At 50.4% G+C, this 20,374-nt stretch overlaps 1 protein-coding gene across 4 annotated transcripts in view; it reads right to left on the bottom strand.

Moving 5' to 3' along the window:
- Positions 1-6,595: 6,595 nt before the first annotated feature.
- GLI3 (GLI family zinc finger 3) overlaps positions 6,596-20,374 on the bottom strand; it is a 283,446-nt gene continuing 269,667 nt past the window's right edge. For 3 of the 4 annotated variants that reach the window (XM_060632184.3, XM_060632186.3, XM_060632188.3), the window contains 3 exons: positions 18,015-18,305; positions 13,273-13,603; positions 6,596-12,275 (listed from right to left, as the gene is read on the bottom strand). In XM_060632184.3, coding sequence (XP_060488167.3) covers positions 9,970-12,275; positions 13,273-13,603; positions 18,015-18,305 — 2,928 coding nt within the window. In that variant the 3' untranslated portion in view covers positions 6,596-9,969. The remainder of the gene's footprint in view (positions 12,276-13,272; positions 13,604-18,014; positions 18,306-20,374) is intronic. The other variant, XM_060632185.3, reaches the window with a different exon arrangement.

The raw sequence follows: 20,374 nt of genomic DNA, 5'->3' as shown, positions 1-20,374 counted from the left end.
TTCTCCTTTCTCAGTTCTGGATGTTTCTAGGGAGAAGTCCCCTGTTGCATAATAAAGAATTTGGGGAGATTTCAAAACCCTTGGCATTTCCCCAGTGAGAGCAGTGTCTTTGTCATTCATGAGCCCCTGGGAGCACGCCTGAGTTTATGTTCATGAGGTGATCCAACGGGGGGTCTCTAGATAGCTTCTGGATGGGGTCTGATCACCAGCGGAACTAACCATGTGATTAGAAGTTTGCAACCTTGAGGGGCGCCTGGGTGTCTCAGTCAGTTAAGCGTCCGACTTCGGCTCAGGTCATGATCTCATGGGTCGCAAATTCAAGCTCCCTATTGGGCTGTCTGCTGTTAGCACAGAGCCTGCTTTGAATCCTCTGTCCCCCTCTCTCTCTCTGTCCTTCCCGCATGCTCTTTCTCACTCTCTCTCAAAAATAAATATTAAAACAACAAGAAAAGAGAAGTTTGCAACCTTGAGCCAGCCTGATCTCTGGATAGAGGGGTGCCAGCTATGGAGTTCGATCACATGGCCAGTGATTTGATCAATTATGCCTTTATAATGAGACCCTGATAAAACCTCTGGGCACTGAGACTCAGTGAGACTCCTGATTGGTGAGCACACGTCAGGGTGAAGGTGACAGACCCTGACCGCACAACATGGGGGCCGAGAAGCTCTGAGTCAGGACCCTCCCAGACTTTGTCCCTATGTATGCATTCATTTGGCTGGGTGCTGAACTGTGTCTTTCATAATAAAACTATAAACATAAGCATTTGTAAGTCATTCTAGAAAATTGTATGGACCTGAGGGGTCATGGAAACACCTCAATTTGTAGGCACTCAGTCAGAGTATGGGGTGGCCTGGGGAACCCCAAACTTGTGGCTGGCTTCTGAAGTGGGAGCAGTTCCGCGAAAGTCACAGCTCTTAACTCGTGGGATCTGCACCAGCACTGCTGTCCAGGTAGAAAGGGCCAGAACTACATCTCAGGACACCAGCTGGGGATGGTGTCAGAACATGCCTTCCCTTCCCCCCACCTCACGCTCCTTCTTTGATAAGGGGGAAACCCTATGTCTGAAGGAAGCTGGAATTCTAGTGCACATGGCTGGCAAGGATGGATTAAAATCAGCTTATTTTCAAAAAAACCTTCCTTTTGGCTGAATGTTAAATCCACTTGATGTACAATAGCTTCAGAATGCATTTCAAACGAGCTGGACGGCCGCCATGTTGGGAGCTGCCCCGTGCCTAGTCAGAACAGTGGGAAGTGATACGAAATCCCCTAAACCTGCACAGCAAAAGAGAACACTGTGGATCAAGGCAACCCGCAGAAAGGTTGTTCCCTGACCTTCTGTCTTGTAGGTCAATGGAATGTCGGTCCGTTCTTCTCCCAACTGCCTCTGAGAGACTTGAAAGAGCGTGTTGTTTGGTGCTCCTCTGCAGAGGAGGGTGAGTGATAGAGGTCACACGGTTACCTGTGACCTCAAGTGCCACATTTATCTAAGCTCAAGGAGAAGGGGGAGGGAGCCTCAGTGGGAACTGTGGCTTTTGTTCTTTGCGTGAACTTCAGGGGAAATACTCATCGTGATGCTTCATGACGTCATCTTTGGAAGGATGAGGGTCAAATGGGAGGCATCCAGGGCTCTGGGTTCATGGAGCAGCCAGTTTCTTAAGACTAGCGGGGTGGACACTGGCCCTGCAATGAATCTGTAACTGACAGCCGGCCCGAGAGCCTGAGACAGAAGCAGGGGGAAGCAGTCTCTCAGTCAGGGGACCGTGGACAGTCCCGGAGCCATGACTCAAGGAAGACACGCTGGGATTTTCCATTTGTCCTTCAGCCAATGTGATTTTTCTTGCCTACCAAGTTTGCCGCTTATTAAAAATTATCTCTGGGCAATACGTCCAGGTATGTTTTGGGTGAGCATTTGGAGGTTTAGAATCAGCCTCCAATGAAAATGCAGGTATTTCTTGCGTTGGCTCACCGGGGACATGGCCGCAGACCCCTCATCTTGGTGGTCAGGAGAGCAGCTCGGCTCCCTCCCTTCTCCCCCAGAGCCCTGGCTGGCTTCCACCTCAGCAACGGAACTCCTTGGCCTGGCTGTTCAGTAATCCTCGGCCAGCTGGCTGCCTCCTTTTCCTCTGGGAACGAAGTGAATTACACCTCCGCAGTGCTGTTGGCCCCTTGCAAGCCCCGAGGGCCGGGGGCCTGTGTCTGCCAGCTCAGAGGATCCGCAGCCCAACTTCTGAGCGGGGATCACGTGGGGCCCTTGAACTTCTGAGCACGGAAGGCTTCCCAGCCCCAGGGGAACAACACAGATCTGGAGACCCGCAGAATTCAAACGGTGCAGGGCTGGCTGCTCACCGGGCAGGGCAAGCTTTCTGGTTCCCCTCTCCTTAGAGGCCCGTGCAGGAGGGCAGGGGGTGGGGCTGGGGGTGTTCTGGCAGGCGGGCCCAGCAAAGGAGAGCACCACTTGGTCCTTTCCCCACATCCCCCTCAGCTGCCCTCAGAGAAGGCACACTTCCATCTCACGCAGTCTCCGGTGGCTTGGTCGGTGCACGAGCGGGACACCAGGAGCGCGCCGGGTCATACATAGTAGCAAACGCTTAGCCGAGGTTTCATTTCAATGGCTCGGGGCTGCAGTGGTGGGAGGGAGGTGACCCCTGCCATACCCTTTGTACCACTGGCATCAGAGGCACACATTCCAAGGCTAGACCCTTTTCAAAAGCGGAGATAGGACAGGGTTTTAGCTGCCTCTACCTGGGGTGACTAGGGGATCCTCTGGATGGAGCTTGAGCAAGCATCCTAACTAGACATCAGCGGTGCAGGAAGAGAAAAGCCAGGCCACACACGCTTTCCTCCCGCAGCTTGGCCAGGCTGGACCACGTCTGCAGCAGGCCTCTGGCCCGGGGAAGGGCCCTCAGGCAAGGTGGCCTGTGCCCCAGCGATGCCCCTGCTCCTTCCAGCCTGCCAGGGCTGCCTGTCCCTCTCACCTGGCGAAGGCCTGGGCAGGCTCAGCCGATGTGTGGGCTGGGCCTGCAGGACTGCAGCGGGTGGGGAATCAGCTTTACTTTCTTAAAACGGTCCTGTCGCACGAAAAGAAGTTCACCCCTATGCACTATTAACTGGGGGATTCCGTGGAAAGTTCCTTGCTTACCTGGTGAAGAGCCAGGGATGGCAAGCCCTCCCTGTGCGTCCCAGGCACCATCATTGCCTGAGGCGTGCTCTGCCTTTGCAAGGTGGGGATGGGGTCAGCCTCCCAGGGGAGCGGGTGTGGGGGGGGAATCTGGGAGCGGATTGTGCAGAGCCCCCCTCAGCCCCTCTCTCCCCTCTCCTGCTTCCCTGGAGCAGAGCAGCTCTGGGCCCCGTGTGAGTCCAAAGACACCTCCTCCCCTCCCCACTCTCCCACATGCCGCCTGTCATACGCTGCCAGAAGGTGGTCTTAGAAGTCATTTTCCCTGAGAAGATCAAAATAATTTCCCACTCCAGTCTTGTCCCCAGCAAATTCCATTCCACACATCTGTCGAAACCTGCCCTCGTCCTTGTCACCTTCTCTTATCTCCCAGGAGGGCAGGCATCTGTCCCATGAGCCAGTTGGTTTCGAGGCTTGTTCTGTTTACTGTAACGTCAACCCCTTTCTCTCTTCTGCCTTTTTTTTACTGGAGGATGGACACCGTTAAGCTTCTTGTATGATGGACGGACAGACGGACAGAAGGAAGGCAGGAAGGAAGGAAGGAAGGGACAGAGGGAGAGAGAGAGGGAGGGAAGGGCAGGGGAGGGGAAGGGAGGGAGGGGAACAATCACAAGAAAAATCCAACTTTCCTCCTCTCCTTGACCCACCGTGTCTTTCCTTTCCCTAAGTAGCATATTTCATACTCTGATTTCTCCCACCTCAGTAACACCACTAATGCTGTAACATGTATAGAGGATGGAAGCATCCTGTCACTTAATCACAGTGCTTTCTCTTTCTTCCTGGGAACACAGAGCAACATGTGTCTTCGTCTAGGTGGCCATCTTGGATGTGATGAAATGTGGCATCCTACTCGAAAGAGGCCACCAAATTCACCTTTGTAACACATTTTTTGTCCCTCAGCTGTTGTCATCTGGTTTCTGTTCCCAACCATTCCACTGAAAAGCGCTTCCCGTGGTCACCCAGAACATCCTAGCTCCCAGCCCCAGTATTTTCCAGTCCACGTTTTCCTTGACCTACGTGTTGTTTTTGGCAACATTGGCCTCCTGATATTTGCCTTCCTGTTTCTAGACCACCCCTGCTGTCTCCTGCCATCCAACCTTCCTCTCTTCCCCTGCCACCCTCCTTCCCATGTGCCTACCCCTCCTCTTGACCCATGGGGTCAGCGTTCTTGGGGCTCGTTCTTCAACCTACCCCACCTGCACCTGGCCATGGCACCCTTCACCATTTGCTTCATCTGTCACCTGTGTACCAGACGCTCCCGAGTCTGGACACCTGCCTGCAGCATGTCTGTCCTTGTACCTTCGTTCCCTCTCAACCTGGAACCATTTTCTCCGCACGGAGCATAGGGCAATGTCTGGAGACATTTTTGGTTGTCACAAGCAGGAGTGGATGCTCCTGGCGTCTAGTGGGCAGTGGCCTGGAATCCACTGAACGTCCTACATCATGCGGGACCGTTCCCCCACAAAGGCTACCCGATGCACAAAGGCAACAATACAGAGGTTGAGAAGCCATGTCACATGCCCTTCAGATGGACAATGAATGACCCACCAAATGCCCTCTGATCATCTTCCACTGGGTACTCTGTGCTTGTCTGTCCCTCCCACTGGGCTAGATGCCTACAGGCTCACGGTGCTTTGTTCACCTCCCTGTCTCCGGTCCCCGTCGAGGAGTCTGAATAGAGTCTTAGGCATCCAGGCAATGCTGTGAATTAGCGGGATGTGTAACTACTGCCAGCGTCATATCCCCAGATAGAATGTATGTCATCTGAAGGCAGGGACCCTCATAACCTGCCAGTGGGTGTCGAGAGGGAAGGGTGGAAACCGCAGGGGAAGCGTAAGATTTCGGTTCAGGTGAGACGATGTATAGAACCCAGGATCCCATGCCTCTGCTGGGCTAATCATGCCTGTGGCCACATGATGCTGGGAAATTTTAAAAAGCCAAAAAACAGTTTAGATTCAATTACTATTTCTGAAAAGTATAAAGAGGTTGAATAACTAGGTAGAGGAGGCATGATCTAGGTCTACGTTGGTAAAGTGAGATTTTTTTTTAAGCTAATATTAACAGAAAGATGGGCCCAGATTATCCTTCGAATAGTAAGTCCATTATGAAGTAAAACCAAAGGTGGAAAGCTGCCCAGAAAAGGAAAAAAAAAACACAAAAAACAAAAAACAAAACAGGAGAAAAGGATGAATAAGATATTTTGGCAGTGGATTAATTGTTTCATCTATTCTAGCATTCTCTTATTAAATTCTCATTTGGGTAATACAGAACATCTTTGAGTTCCCCAAATTACCTAAACTTTTATGAAATGCCGAATAGATTGCACCCCTACCATTTCACCTCAAACTCTGCTTCTGAGTCTATGTGGGAGGTGGGTTTTTCTTTTAATTTTTTAATGTTTATTTATTTTTGAGAGAGAGAGAGACAGAGTGTGAGCGGGAAGGGGCAGAAAAAGAGGGAGACACAGAATGTGAAACAGGCTCCAGGCTCCGAGCTGTCAGCACAGAGCCCAACGCGGGGCTCGAATTCACGAACCGTGAGGTCATGACCTGAGCCGAAGTTGGATGCTCCACTGAGACACCCAGGCACCCCAGCAGAAGGTGTTTTCTTTAAACAAAGCCTTGAACTGCACCCGACTGCCCGCTCACATGAACTGAATCTATGGCATGTGCCCCATTCCTCGGGAACCCCATTTTCCTCCCGTCCTGTCTATAAACCTTGTGTGTCGTACTTTACCTTGACCTCCACAGCATACGGCTTTGTAAGCCAATATTTTTTACTGAAAGTGGAGAACAAATTCTTTTTTTATTTTTTCTTGTATTCATGTGGACGCCTTACATGAGGGCTCTAGTTATGGAAGCAAAGACATCGGGGCTCATGAGAGAAGTCCTCCCTTGTGAATTAGGAAAGCTCAAAGAGTCCCTATGACTGCAGAATCCCTGCTGGGAGATGCGGCGGGACACCTGGGTCTCCCACAGGATGGAAGTCCCCTGGGGACTTGCTGACGTACCTACAAGCGTGTGCTCGGGGGCCACGTGCATTATCCCCTATATCGCTTGAAGAGAGAGGATCACTTATAAAAGAGAAACCAGTTCAGTTGTTAGACATCGAACCTTATTCGCATCCTTCCCCAGAGTCTGGTGAAGGGATAAAATGAAGCAAAACGATTATGGTTGTAACCGGCGTGCCTCCCAGGTAGGCACCCTCACGGACGTCCCCACCGGCAGGTGCATCAGCACCCCAATTTGGGGAGGAAGAATGGGAGTCTCAGGACAGATGCGCACTCAGCTTGTCTGTGTGTGTGGGGGTGGGGTGGGAGTGGGGGTGGGTAGGGTCTGGGTCCAAACACAAGCTCTGGATCCTTCCCAGGGAAGCCGCTCTCCCTTCAGCTACGGATCAAATGAACGACCCTGGAACAATTTCAGTACAAAGCGCTTTTTATTGACATTGTAAGAAACATGGTTCTTTCTTTTTGTTACAAAAGGAGTAGGTGGTTCTGAAAGCAAAAGTAGAGTCCACGTGTGGCGGGACCGCAGCCCTGGGCATGAGGTGGGCTTGGGGGCCTCACCGCACGGCTGCAGGCTGATCCGAGACGGCCCCGGGCCGGCCACATCCGAACACTACGCCTACAATCCTTAAATGTATTTACAGGTGTTTTCTTTTAAAAAAGGATTACACATTTTATTTTTTTAAAAATCTAAAAAAGGCGAAAAAAATGAACTTGTATCTTATTTTACACGTTTGCAGGATACACAACGGTAACTTGTCAGAAGAGAACATCCTCCATCAGTTCAAAACAACACGGGAAACCGGGTTACAAGACAGCTCAGACTCGGCTACAATCGTGTGCTCGCGGCCGGCCGGGGAGCGCGCGGCCCGGAGCCCCGGTCCATCCATCGGGCGACACCAACTGGTCCCTCGCATCGACGAGATTAACATAAAATAAGGCACATACATCGCAAGAATCACAACTGCGGCTCAAGAGGATGAGCCAATATATGAGCAGCAGGGTGCAGTCTCATCAGCTCTCCAGAAAAGAACACGGAATGGTTTAACCTGTGAAACTATGGTGAACACAGATGTTCAACAGGAAGACCATGTACAAGCCTGCACTGAAAGGCAGGATGTGAAACTAGGCAGTTGCTGCTGTCTCCCTCAACGCGTGGGGCAGGAAAGCAGAGAGAAGGTTGGAGGCTGGGGTGGGTCCTGTCCCAGCTGACGCCAAGTCCACAGACTTGTACGTGGCCCCGACAGACCCTCCTTCCACTGACTGTCCAGCATGACTGCACTCCCGGAAAAGTATGCCTTCTTCCTCCCTCTCCCCTCGTCCCCCTCTTTCTGAGATTTCCATGGAAAGAAGCCAAATGTGAAGCTGAAGCAAGGGTATCTCCTGCAAATCTAAGGGTAGAAGGTAAAAGTAGGAGAAGAAGAGGTGAAGGAAAACAGAGGCACAAGATGACAATGGTCCTCACCCAGCTGCCGTCCATCCTTCCACGAAGGACGAGGGTGACGTAGGAAACGATGGTAACTGAGAAATGGAGGTCGCCTCTGGGAATTTTACTGGGGAGGGCCGTGTGGTGCCAGGGACCCGCTGTCCTCACTCAGGAGACGGGAGAACGCCCAGGACCCAAGCTTTGAGACAGAGGGAGGACGGGGGTCAGACCAAACCGTGAGAGCATGTAAGATCAAGAGCTGGAGAGGCTCGGGTTTGTGGAAAAAGGAGACTCGGGGAATGGATCACTGATTTTGTGACCGGATCCTGACCTGTGTGAGGAAAAAGCCTGGCTCTTTTCTGTTGGAACTTGGTAGACTCCACTCCACTGAGCTCAGATCAGTAGCCGTCTTTTGCTTTGGGGCTCTGTTCCACAGCAGATGCATCCTTTGACCTAAAAGCAGGTGCTGGCTGTGGGCGGGAAAAGTCTCAACACCCCTCTTGATTTCAGGGAACATCCAATTGAAAGCAAACCCAACTTTGTTAGCCACAAAGTCCCAAAGGGCACGTTTACCTCCACGCTGAGATTCTTGGTCCAAATGAGAGAACACAAACATGAGAAAAATGGGCTGGATCTAACATTTTGTTTTCCTATGACCTATTATTTTATTTGACTTGACTTTGTCTAATACTAATTCAAATGGCAGGAATAAAGGGGAAGAGCCACCCAATTGACTCATGAATCACTCTGGATAAATCCAACTCCAGGGTCAATGGGAAAAAAGGAGCAGGTAGTCTGAGGTGTTAATATTTTATTATTAATAGTTTACATATTTGTAAATGTGAAATGCTGGATAATCCATGTACTCTGTGCACACATAGTATGTCTTTTATGTGTATCGACTGCACATGGGAAGTAGCTGTACTCCTTTTAGTCTTTAAAATGTTTTAATCCAAAACGAAAGTACAGATTAAGTCCACATTCAGGACTAACTGCATAGAACATTTAACTTCTTAAATGGATGCATCGTTTAATAGACTGGGTGTAAGAAAAGGCATCCATCCACACAGCTACTAACCGTCCTCCCCAGTGCTCTTAAACACCAACAATTGTTAAAGGGATTTATTCCAAAGGTCATCATATGTGAGCTTTTTCTTTCACAACTAAGTTTTACCAGTCCCTTAAAATAGGGCACTTAGAATAGAAATACTCCTTCACTACAGTGGAATTAATATATGGCAATGACATAGGTGGCTGCTGGGTTGTTTCAATACCTATATACTTGGAACTATATATAATCAATTCTCAGTTACCTATGACGACGGGTAAAGAGATGGAACTATCATTAACAAATACAGCAAACCCACAAATGTTCCCCCAACTATTTCTACCCAGTAGCTTCACTCTACAATCTACCTAACTTCTCGTCGGGACAGATGCAAGTAGCAAACTCGTGGCCCTTCCCCTCTCTCCCTGGAGCGCGGAACAGCATCGAACGGTCGTGGGGACGGAGGGAGAAAAAGCAAGACAGATAACCGAGGAGTTGAGCGTGTAGACGTACCTGCCCTGAGTGCACTCACGGACAGAATTCTAAATCCCAACCGTGAACAAACTAGTTCATCTGCCAGAGCCCCAAATTCCCGCTGTGTGCAAGTGTCGAAAGCATGCCCTGACCTGAACTGGGGGGGGGGGGGGCGAGGAGGGGGAGCAGGTAAAAAAAAATCGGTTATCTCTGCTACAGCGCCCCCACCAGAGATTCTTAAACTCACTATCCTTATTCCGATTCTTGTGCCCAGTGTGGGAATTACCAAAAACAAAAACAAAACAAAACGAAAACCCTCCAAAAAACCAAAAACAAACACAGAGCACATGTAAAGGGAAATTTGGAAAGCTGGAAGCGTCACCCCTCGGTCAAAAAGCACACCAACTCCTATTTCCTTTGAGTAACAGAGAAACATATCAAATCCTTTCGTCTGACCTCTCTTTGAAAAGAAATGAGAACATGCACATCACACATTTACACTGGTTTACTAGAAAGGGGGATGGGCTTATAGTTTAAAAAAAAAAAAAAGAGGATGGTTCTAGTGTAACAATACTGATTCAAAACTGAAATGGAAGACAGTTTCTCCCTAGAATACTTTAGGGTTGTTCAGAGTCCTTTTCCATAAAAGGAATATACTTGAAACACATCCCAGTTAGGTGAGATGAGATTGCTAAAATACATACAGAACTAAAAACAAAACAAAACAAAACAAAAAAACAGCAAAAAAACAAAAAACAAAAAACAAAAAAACTGAGTCCATTTAATCTTTTAAACTCCTAAAGTTTCACGTTGGTTGGCAGCCTTCTCCCCTAACGCCCTATTGCATAACCGCAAGGAATTTGCTTTCTTCTGCGAGGGAGGTCAGCAAGGAGCTCATGTCCCCGATGGCCATGTTGGTGGTGCTCACGGACAGCGCGGGCAGCGGGAGGGACGCGCGGGGCGTCGTGAGGCGGGAGGAGGAAAGGGAAAGGTTCTGAATGATGCTGGGGCTCAGGGCTCCTGACATCAGGCTGGCGTGGTCCCCGTCGTCTATGATGGCGTCAAAATCAATCTGCACCCCTTCCAGGTCATGGCCGTCAAGGCCGTCAACCGTGCTGGTCACCTGGTTAGCACCCGGGGAAAGTAATTCAGAGTTTTCGGCGCTGGCCCCCTGTAGTAGGCAATTGGCTTCCGAGATGGAGAAGGAACCAGTCTTCATGTCGTGCTGACCGAAGCCAACGGGTTGGTCATAGAACTGACCAGAGTAACCCTGCACGTTAGAACACAGCTGATGGGGCTGCCCTTGCATCTCCGTCTTGATGCCGTTCACCTTGCAGGTCTGACTTGTGTCACTGAGCTGTCCCTGCTGCAGAGAGAGGCTGCCCCTCAGCGCAGCCTGGCGCCGGCCGCCCCCGTAGCCGGCACACGGCTGGTAGCCCCTGGCGGCCGCCAAGCCTGCCGGCTGGCTGCCAATGCAGGGAGGCCCCGGCAGGCCACTCTCCGGCCCTTGATAGACATTGAGGTGTGAGGTAGCACTAACCTGCCCTAGCATCTGCTGAGCGCCGCGGCCGGCCCCTGGGTGGTGCACGCTGTCGCTGAGGAGCTGATGGGCCAGGTACCCCTGTCCCACCAGGTCTTGGGTGGCCATGCCACTCACCGCGGCGGCCGCGGACTCGCCGGGCACCCCCGGCGACAGGCCAAACTCTGGCTGGCTCCCGCTTCCCTGCGCTGAGGTGCTTTTCAGCTTTGCCGCTGGAATCCCGGCCCCGCAGACGCCATCCGGCAAGCCGGGCGCCCCCGGCTGCCTGTTGAGGCAGTTCCCGTACTGCTGGGCCTTGTAGGGCTGTGCGTGGAAGGCGTTTCCGCTGTGCTCGGGGCCGCCGTAGGAGCTGCCGGGCTCTGCGAGGCTCTGGTAGGCCCCGGCTGGGCCAGCTCCGCTCCTCAAGGCATCCTGTGGGTGCGCGCCCGGGTTGCCGTAGAGGCCGAAGGTTCGCGGCTGCGGCGCCGCGGGCCGCGGGCCGCATTTCAGCTTGGAGGAGCACAGGTCGGCGCTGCCGGAGCTGACTTCGTTCCACTGAATGGGCAGGTCGGATTTGCTGGCTTCGGTGCAGGGCTGCTCCAGCCGGCGGTACTGCTGGCCGGCGTGGCCGTCGGGCAGCCCCGGAGGCTCAAAGTCCCCGGGCCCGCTCCCCAAGCCGGGCCCGGGGGGCACTTTGCCGTCGTCAGAGACGGCGCTTTGGAAGTGCTGCTCGTATCCCGCTTGGTTCTGGGAATTCAAATACTGCACCACGTCATCGGGCAAGAAATCCTCATCGTTCAGGTTCACGTCGGCGTCCACGGTCAGGGACTCCAGGGTGATGTTCTCAGTGATGCTCGGAGGGCAGGGAGACGGCAGGAAGTGGCGGGGCGGGCCGCCCTCGGGCCGAGTGTAGTTCTGAAGCACTAAGTTCCGCTTGTCCAGGGATGGGGGCAAACCCGGGGGGTCGAAGCCGTGGAGGCTGCTGAACCGCTGCACGCGGGGCAGGGAGAGGCTCTCGGAGACCGTCCTCACCGGGTCGCTGGCCCTCCTCACGCTGTTGCCCAACACGTCCGGGGGCAGTAGAGGGCGACGGCCCGACCCGTGGGCGCCCCCGTCGCTACACCTCCGCGGAGGGTGGACGGGGGGCAGGGCCCCCGTGGGCTCCCTGCCATCGCCGAGCAGGGCCATCCGGGTCTTCAGGCTCATCCTCTCCATGTTGGGCAGCGGCGTGGGGGGCGGCCCGCCAGTGGCCGCCGCGTACTTGGCTTTCAGCCGGTACTGCTGCGCAGGCGTGAGGCTGAGCAGGCTGGGCAGGCCCTCGCACTGGCTGGCCTCGCTGGACCTGCGCGAGGCGTCCGTGGAGATGGGGTCGTACGAGTCGGCCACGCTCACGTTCTGGGGCCGGCCCTCGGCCTGGGACGCCTCGCTGGACCTGCGGCTGGAGAAGCAGGGGGAGATGCCCGAGGAGCGCCGGCTGCTCAGGTAGGCGGAGCTGATGGTGCTGGTGCTGCTGTCCCTCCGGTTGAGCATGTTCAGCATGGTGATGTCCACACCAGAAAGGTCGCTTCTGTTCGGGAGTAGAGTCATGGGCCCGCCCAAACTGCAGCTGGTACTGGGCTGAGTGCCTGCGGAGGAAGGGTGGGAAACACGGATTCGTTTCAGGGTGACGTGGAACAGGCCCCGGGATTACAAGCCAGCGGGAAAGCTGGCCGACCCCCGGCTTAGACAAAACAGTAAAATCACCCTGGATCAGTTAAGCGGCTTCACACGTGGAGGTCTAGGGCAAGATGAAGAGTCCTGGGATGTGCACACAGTGCCTGGGTTACAGGCAAGGCCAAGGCCATTCCAGGAGTGTCATATGGACCAGAGGGCTTCCTCCGACATCCTGAGAAGGGGGAGTCTGCCTGAGCTGGTGGGTGGGGAGTTTCCCCCTTTAGGATACGCCCCGGTATTCGGTGCAATCTCAGGAGCGAAACCTGACATGGGTCTGCCAGTGCAAAAGGCTGCCTGGCTTCCCTTGAAACGTCAAATCAAGGTGGCTGCTGAACTGGGCCACCTGGGTGGCTCAGTAGGTTAAGCGCCTGACTTCAGCTCAGGTCATGATCTCATGGTCTGTGAGTTCCAGCCCCACATCCGGCTCCGTGCTGACAGTTCAGAGGCTGGAACCTACTTTGGCTTCTGTATCTCCGTCTCTCTGCCCAGCTCCCACTCATACTGTCTCTGTCTCTCTTAAAAATAAATAAACATTAAAAAGAAAAAAGGTGGTTGTGGAACTCCCAACTGTAGACTGGAAACCAGATGGCAATGCTAACCCCAAATGTCTTTGTTGCAGGGATCTCCCCACCCTGGTCTAACAGCTACAATTTCACCATCAGAACGGTAGTCATGCACACAGTATTATCATCCTGTGTGCTACTTTCTGTTTTGGGATCATCCCCTTATTACCTGTTTTTAAAATATGGACTCCCCAGAAAGGCAACCCTGACACGTACGTATGGTGACAGTATAATTTGAGGACCAGGGGACATACCAACACACATCAAGCCTGGTTCCTCTCACACTGATTTGTACAGAAAAGAACAGACAGCCCTGAGCTGACGTGAGGTAGGACACGGAACTCACCGTTTCCTATGAGAGGAGAGACTGCAGGGGCTTTGGGGGGTAGAATGGGGTTCAGTCGTGGCAGTATTCCATTCACTTGTTTGAGCCTTTCTAGTTTTACGTGTTCCATCCATTTGGTCCCTGCCGGATTCCTCCTGGCTTGCAAAGCGAGGGCCGTGGTGGCAGTGGAAATGGTCGAGTCCATGATTGGGGTTTCGTCGATGGCCCCGAGGTCTCCCACACCCCCGCCGTCGGTCAGAGGAAGCTCGAGCCCACTGTTGGAATAGTTGCTGATGGGGGACTGTTGGCTGCTGCATGAAGACTGACCACCAGGGCTTGGCTGAGATGTCTGCTGGGGTCGAGAGGAAAGCAGAGAAACGTCACCGCGAAGGAAAAAGGAAAGGGAGCTAGGAATGAGAGCTCATGCAGACCTAGCCCCGCAGGGAGCTCAGCGGGTTGCATGAGAAGAACTACGTGCTGGTGAAGGCAGGCGGCTTCCCTCGACCACAGAGACTGATGGAATGCCAGGCGGATGTGCAGTGGGGGCGATGGAAGCGGGGCTTGCTGCACGGGGTGTGACTGGCACCACCTCCGCTTGTGGAATCCCGCCCCAGAGGCCAGCTCTGCAAACACTCCCTCAGGTGCAATCCCGCTTGTACGACCTGACTTTATCCTCTGGGCAAAATACTTGGTCACTCTGAACCTCAGTTTCCTTATCCCTTTTAAAAGGGGGACGTCTTCTTTATCTTCGGGACCGTTGTGGGAATTGTGAGGCCCGGAAAGCACACGAAATATAAAAAGACCTGGGAAACATTTACTGATTGGCTCTGACAGCATCAGCTGGTCTTATTATCCCAGGTGGCTTTGGCCCAGAGGTTCATGCTGCTTGGCTACAGCATACGTGGAAGCTGAGCACCAGCAGCACACGAGACCCTCTCTGAGCTATTCAGGGATGGTTCCCCAAGCTCTCTGTGACCTCTGCCTCTTTCTGTGTGTACTTGACTGCTGTGTAGAACCCCAACCAGGCTGTGGGTAAAGGCAGATGTAGGAGGCACAACCTCCATCACTTAGCTTCTGCTGTACCCGGAGGGGTGGTGGGGGTGGGGGGCTTGAAAGGCTGCAAGTTACAGCCATCCGAGTCTGGGGAAAGATCGAAAGTGCCTTGGCATTTCTCTAGGAGAATCAGGCAACGTCTCCCCGCCCCCAACCGTGTGGACTGTGGAAGACAATTCTGCAACTAGACAGAAACTTGATCTAGTCCACTGGTTCTCAGTCAGGGAGAGGACACCCCCCCCCCCCACCCTGGAGCTCTTGGAGCTGGGGAGCAGAAAGCTGACTGTCCTCAGGTCTGGGGAGCACCATATAAAATGGCCCTCAAGGAGCAGTCTGCTCTATCTAAAATCCCACCAGTGCCCTGGTTGATACACAGTATCACCCCTTTTGTGTTGATAAGAAAAGTGATATTCGTTCAGAGAAGTTCAGTGACTGACCAGGGTCACAAAGTCACAAAGTCAATGGTGTGACCAGCCTAGACTCCCAGCTGGGGGCTAGTTCCATTCTTCCACAGTGCCTTCCTCCACCATTACTCTACAAACTGGAGCCTGACAGCAGCCGGAAGAGCAAATCCTCCAGGGAGAGAGAACCACACACACACACACACACACACACACACACACACACTCAGTGACAGACACCTACTGCCCCAGGTGGGCTGCACGGTACCGTCGGGAAGGGGTTTTAGACAGAGGGCTTCTCAGTAGAACCCGTTAACACTCGCTCTGCAACCACAGCACATACACCCAAGCAAATGAACACTTTCTAAGTGAGTGCCATGTGATACACGAAGTTTGTCCTGGGCAACCAAGCAGAGCAAAGTGAGACACACAAATGGGATCATGAGTTCGTGAAGCCTCGCTTGAGTTTTGCTTCCGCAGAATCTTGGGAGTGCCGGGCCACCTGCTCCTTCCCAAGGTACTTGGAGCATCCAGAGTTCTCTTGGTCTTTTCCTCTTGGACTGTCCACTCCGAGTGCGTGCGTGTGGATCTGTGTGGATGTGTACGTACACACGCACCGCAGACTCCTTTCCATAGGGCACAGGAGGAGATGCAAATGAGCTTGTAACGAGAGCTGCTCAGAGGAGCTCAGACATTTAAATATAGATTAACTTGCTAACAACAAATGTATACAGATCGTCCTCAAAGAGGGAGGTACCTGTCTGGTCCAAGAATGAATTTACATGTGTCAATCTGATAATTAAATAGTCTTTGTGAACATCTGCTTGGTCGGCCCCAGTGTGATTTATTATGAAAGCCTAGACAAATAAAACGATGAGTTTCACCATCTAACTCCACATTTCCACATGCTGAACGTTCAAAACACATTGCTTCTATGTTTGAAACAGATCTGAGTAATGGTCACTACCAAAGATATCACAAAGCACAAAAAAAACAAAAGAAAAATGGAACGCTTAAAAGTTAAATGTTAAAATGAACACAAAACAAAAAGGGCAGAGAAGCCAAAATTCCCTCACCTTATTACCCACTGTCCTTAGGAAGTGAGAACAAGACATTTAGGAGCATTACAAAGAAGAGATGTGGAATTAATAAGAAAAAAAGAAGAAAGAATTTAATTCATAGCATGATGATCAAAGACAAGTTTTTAAAGAAAGAACATTAGAAATTAAATCTCATATGCATTAGTAAATGTCTATGAAGGTGTCTACTTCTATTCGCATGTGTATGTACACAATAACCCCAGTAGGAAATTTGATTTTTTTAGCCTTACCTATAAAATATGGAGCTTCGTCTCGATCTCTATGATCCCTTCCAGCCCATGTTTCTATGATTTAATTACTTTATAAAATAGTTCACATCTTGGGGCATCTCAGATGTCACTGAGCCAAATAACTATAAGTTCCTATTTCTACCAATTTTCTTTTTAAATAATGGGCGTTTGGAGAGGAGATGACAAGTTTCCTTGGGCTAGGGATGTACATTAAAGGTACGAGAGGCTCTGGGTCCATAGGATGTCCAAAGAACATAAATCATTGTCTCTCGATGACATAATCTAGGAGACTACAGATTCATTTTCCTTGTTTCATTAAACACTTGAGGATAAACTGTTGAATGTTCTGCACAGTACAGGTGGACTTTATTTTAGGAAATTGATATGTGGTCCCAAAAGAAAGGAGTATAGAAAACACTGCCCGTGAACTGATTAATTTTAAACTATAGTGATGAGTCATAACACACACATCAACTTTTGACTAAGGTGCCTTTTCTTTTTCTTTTCTGACTCAGGTGCTTTTTAAAAGCAAAATACAGCTACCCTCTGGGAAGTAATGATAAATCTGGAGAGCTTATTTGTATTATTTTTGGCTAGACTTTATGTCGCTTTCTAAAACTTATAAGACAAACTCAGTAAGTCATTAAAATTCAATCAGTCATTCAACTCCACTCTGTCAACCCTGGAACTGAATGTGCATTCTTTCTTACCCATACGTACTGCTGTGTGGTGATATCACTCTGGAATTCACAGGATGTCCACCCGATTGCTGGACTGTCCTCATTTTAAGAAAATACTTCCTTAAACTGAGTATACATATGCCTGCCTGACCATTTCCAGGCATCTGTTAATCTAAGCGCACGGAGTACCTGGTAACTTTCCTGGTACCAGGAAATCTACCTGGTACATTTCCTCCTTATGCAGAGAGCGCCAGACCAGAACCTGACACGTTCCCAGAGCTGACTCCATTAGGTACACTGCCAAATACAAATGTACTGAACCTCTTCGGACAGCTTCTCTTTTCATTTTTCTCATCTTCTAAAAAGTCTTAGATGTTTCAGTATGGCACATACATAAAGAAAAATAACCAACAGAAGTTTGAGAGAAGCCGCGACTGTAGCATAAACCATCCATCAGTCACCAAACCAGAATGAGTTTTCCCTGTGACATCTTTCAAATTCCTCCCTTGCTCTCTGCCTCCTTGGTTCAGGTACCACAGCAGAAATGGTCTCTGGTCTATCAAGCCAATCCCTAGCCTGGAACTCAAGCTGGCTTTTCTAAAATAAACCAGTTGTGCCAAGTCATTCCCCATCACCAGTAAAATCTAATCTTTCTTATTCTCACTCGTTTTTACTTCTGCACATCCTCCCAGGGCCCCACGGTTTCTGCGGCCCTGCCCCTGCCCCTCTCTAAGTGCTGAACTTGAGGGCCACCCCCTCAGCCTCGCCAGTCACATCCTCAAGTGCACGGGTGGTTTGTTCCCCCCTTGAATGCTCTCATGCAGACTTGTGTTAAAGACCCAGCACATGGAGTTGTAAATATTTGCCTATTGCTGGTCTGTCTACCCTGCTGGACTGTAAGTGCCTAAAGACCGGGGACCACGGCTTATTTATCTCAGGGTCACCCGGGCAAAGCCTAAGACAAAAAACATGTTTCCAGAAAGACAGAATGGATGATTTTCTGCATTATGGCCCTGCTGAAAATGTAGACAGTCATGCCTCTCTACCTGCCACAACAAAGTGGTCTGGCTCCAGATTGATTTAGCTAACCGTTAGCAAACCTTGATGCTCTTTTCTGAGCTCTTCTACACTGATTCACCTTGAGTAAGGAACCCAGGTCTCTGAGCTCCTGACCTCTTCAATCAGAGAGCCCAGGGCAGTGAGGACCCGGGCAGTCTGGTCCCTCCTAATGCCCTAGCTGGCTTTTGAAAATGACCTAGGGTGGCTTGAGGTCAAGCAGAAGGAAAGTGAATGACATACCATGGGTTTCTCTGCCTTGACTGCTTTCACTTGGAGGCATTCTTCCCGCTTTGAGGTAGTGTTGCTGAGGTCCTTCTGCTCACCAAGGGCTCCCTGAGTCTGCCGGCCAGGTGACCTGGACTGTGAGTGGCTGCCGGAATCTCGTGGTGGGGGAGGCCGAGGATGTATGTCCCCACGCTGCTTCTTGGTGACATGAGCCTCTGGGCCATGCACTGTCTTCACATGCTTCCGGAGGGAACTGGGGTCTGTGTAGCGCTTAGTGCAGCCTGGGATTTTGCACACATACGGTTTCTGCCGAAAGCCACATGGAACGAAATAAGAGACGGTTATCAAAGGGATAACGCCCCAGCCCAACAGTCTCGTGGGTGCACACCGTATCTTGAATTCCTTCAAAAGCACTGCCGCAAAGCTGTGACGTGTTCAAATACCTCTACCTACTAAGTGTTTAATAAAGGCCATCTGAATACCAGTCAGTGAATCTAGCTTTAATAGGCTATTCTTTTAGAGAATGTGCTAGGAGAGCGAGGAGTGTGTAACTTGCCTGTATGTTCTTGGAAACATTTATCCTGAGAGTAGGAAGAAGTATTCTGTGTCACGGTAGCTACTCAATAGGTATTTGAAGATGATGGTAACAAAAGATGGTGGTAGTGACCACCATCTTCTTCTAAGAAGAAGGCTTAAAGACACCTGTCACCTAATCAGAAGAAAGCTATATGCCTTGGGGAGGGTCTGTGTGAAGAAATTCCTTAAGGATGTCCTGGTTTTCAGACCAAAAAAATCCCTACAGCCTTTGTGGAAATGTGCTCTCTACACACAGGCATAATTTTAAAACATTGCCAACCCCTCTTCAATGTTAGAGATCACTAAAATATGCCCGTTTGGGTGGCATTACCACGGTCTGGGATGATCAGGGCTCTGAATATCCAGAACTTTTCGGATTTTCAAAGCTCTAAAGCCCTGTTAGACCGTCTATGAAAGCTCACTCACAAACTGAGAAGGGCTGTTGGATGGTGTCCTGGAAATGAGGGTTCCTGATCTAGGCTTTGCTCTTGAACACTGAGGCCTGTGAATTATTTCCTTTGTGGGCCAGCGACAAACCTACAAATGCTGTCATTAAAAAGTATACGGATGCTTACAGCTAAATTATTCACTCAAATCACAGAATCACTGTCACCGACTCATGACCAACATCAGAACTGAGATCTTGTTTACCCGGCTTGAAATATAATATATGCATGAGTGCTTATATGAGTAGATGTCTATGTATATCAGAAGGTAAGCTATTAGGTAAGTGATAGTCATAAAAAGCATGATTAATGTAATGTACCCATTATATTAAAAAAGATGTCCTGTCTTAAAGAATGTATGTGTCTAAAAGATGCTTTTTCACTAAAAGCCCAAGAACAGACTGAGTGCTACATAAAACGATGAAATGTCCTAATGTAGTAAGTGAAGACTCCGAAAATTATCCCGAGAGACTTCACCTCCAAATTTGCGATTCTTTTGGGTAGAATTGATTCCCATTAACTATGAATTACTTCTATTCAGAGTCTTGTGTGATTTGCAGCATATATATAATGAGACGAGCACATCAAATTCTATGCATTAGGGACAGAAGAATGGCTCCAGCGATCAGGGCCATTACCTTATAGTGTTCTGACATCGGCCCTGTGCCTGCTCACCTCACTGCTGTGACAGGCTGTTCCATCAGCGGGAACACTGGGATGTGTGGTGCAGGTGTCAGGGAGGGGTTGGGCCGGGGGAGGGCACACAGCCAGGCCAGCACTATGCATCTGAGAAGCTCCTGTTCCCATAAATATATGCATGTGTATACTATGGGTTAGTTGGGAAAGAAGGACACAGTTAGAGATGGAGACTCTACGCTTCTAGGACCGACAGCACCTACAAGTACATATGGACCCATCCATGTGCCCTTGTGTGTGAGCATACACAATATCCCCTTAAAAAAAAACCATCAGAACACGGGTTCAGGAAACTTAATGCGTTAACGAAAAAACACATTAACCCAATTACATGGCTTCGCCTCCAAATTCAGTTGAGATCAATGGCTGAGATGAAACAGAACTGTAGGTGAAGATAAATGTTGCCGGTCTCACGGTCCGAGATAACTCAACTTCTGCCATGGCTGTCTTCTTTTTGACCCCCTCAACCGAAGGTACTTTGTGAAAGCCATGGATACTTTTGTGTACTTGACTTTGTAGAATTTACCCGACTAGATTTTTCAATAAACATTTCATGGTCCCTACTCTATGCAAGACTCTGTGAACACAAAGTTATATACCGCAGGATTTGATGTCAGGGGATATAAAATACGCAGGAGAAATATGACAGCATGTAAT

This window comes from Panthera onca, chromosome A2, assembly GCF_046562875.1.
Source record: "Panthera onca isolate mPanOnc1 chromosome A2, mPanOnc1 haplotype 2, whole genome shotgun sequence".
Taxonomy (NCBI): domain Eukaryota; kingdom Metazoa; phylum Chordata; class Mammalia; order Carnivora; family Felidae; genus Panthera; species Panthera onca.
This window is presented reverse-complemented; position numbering and strand designations above follow the sequence as displayed.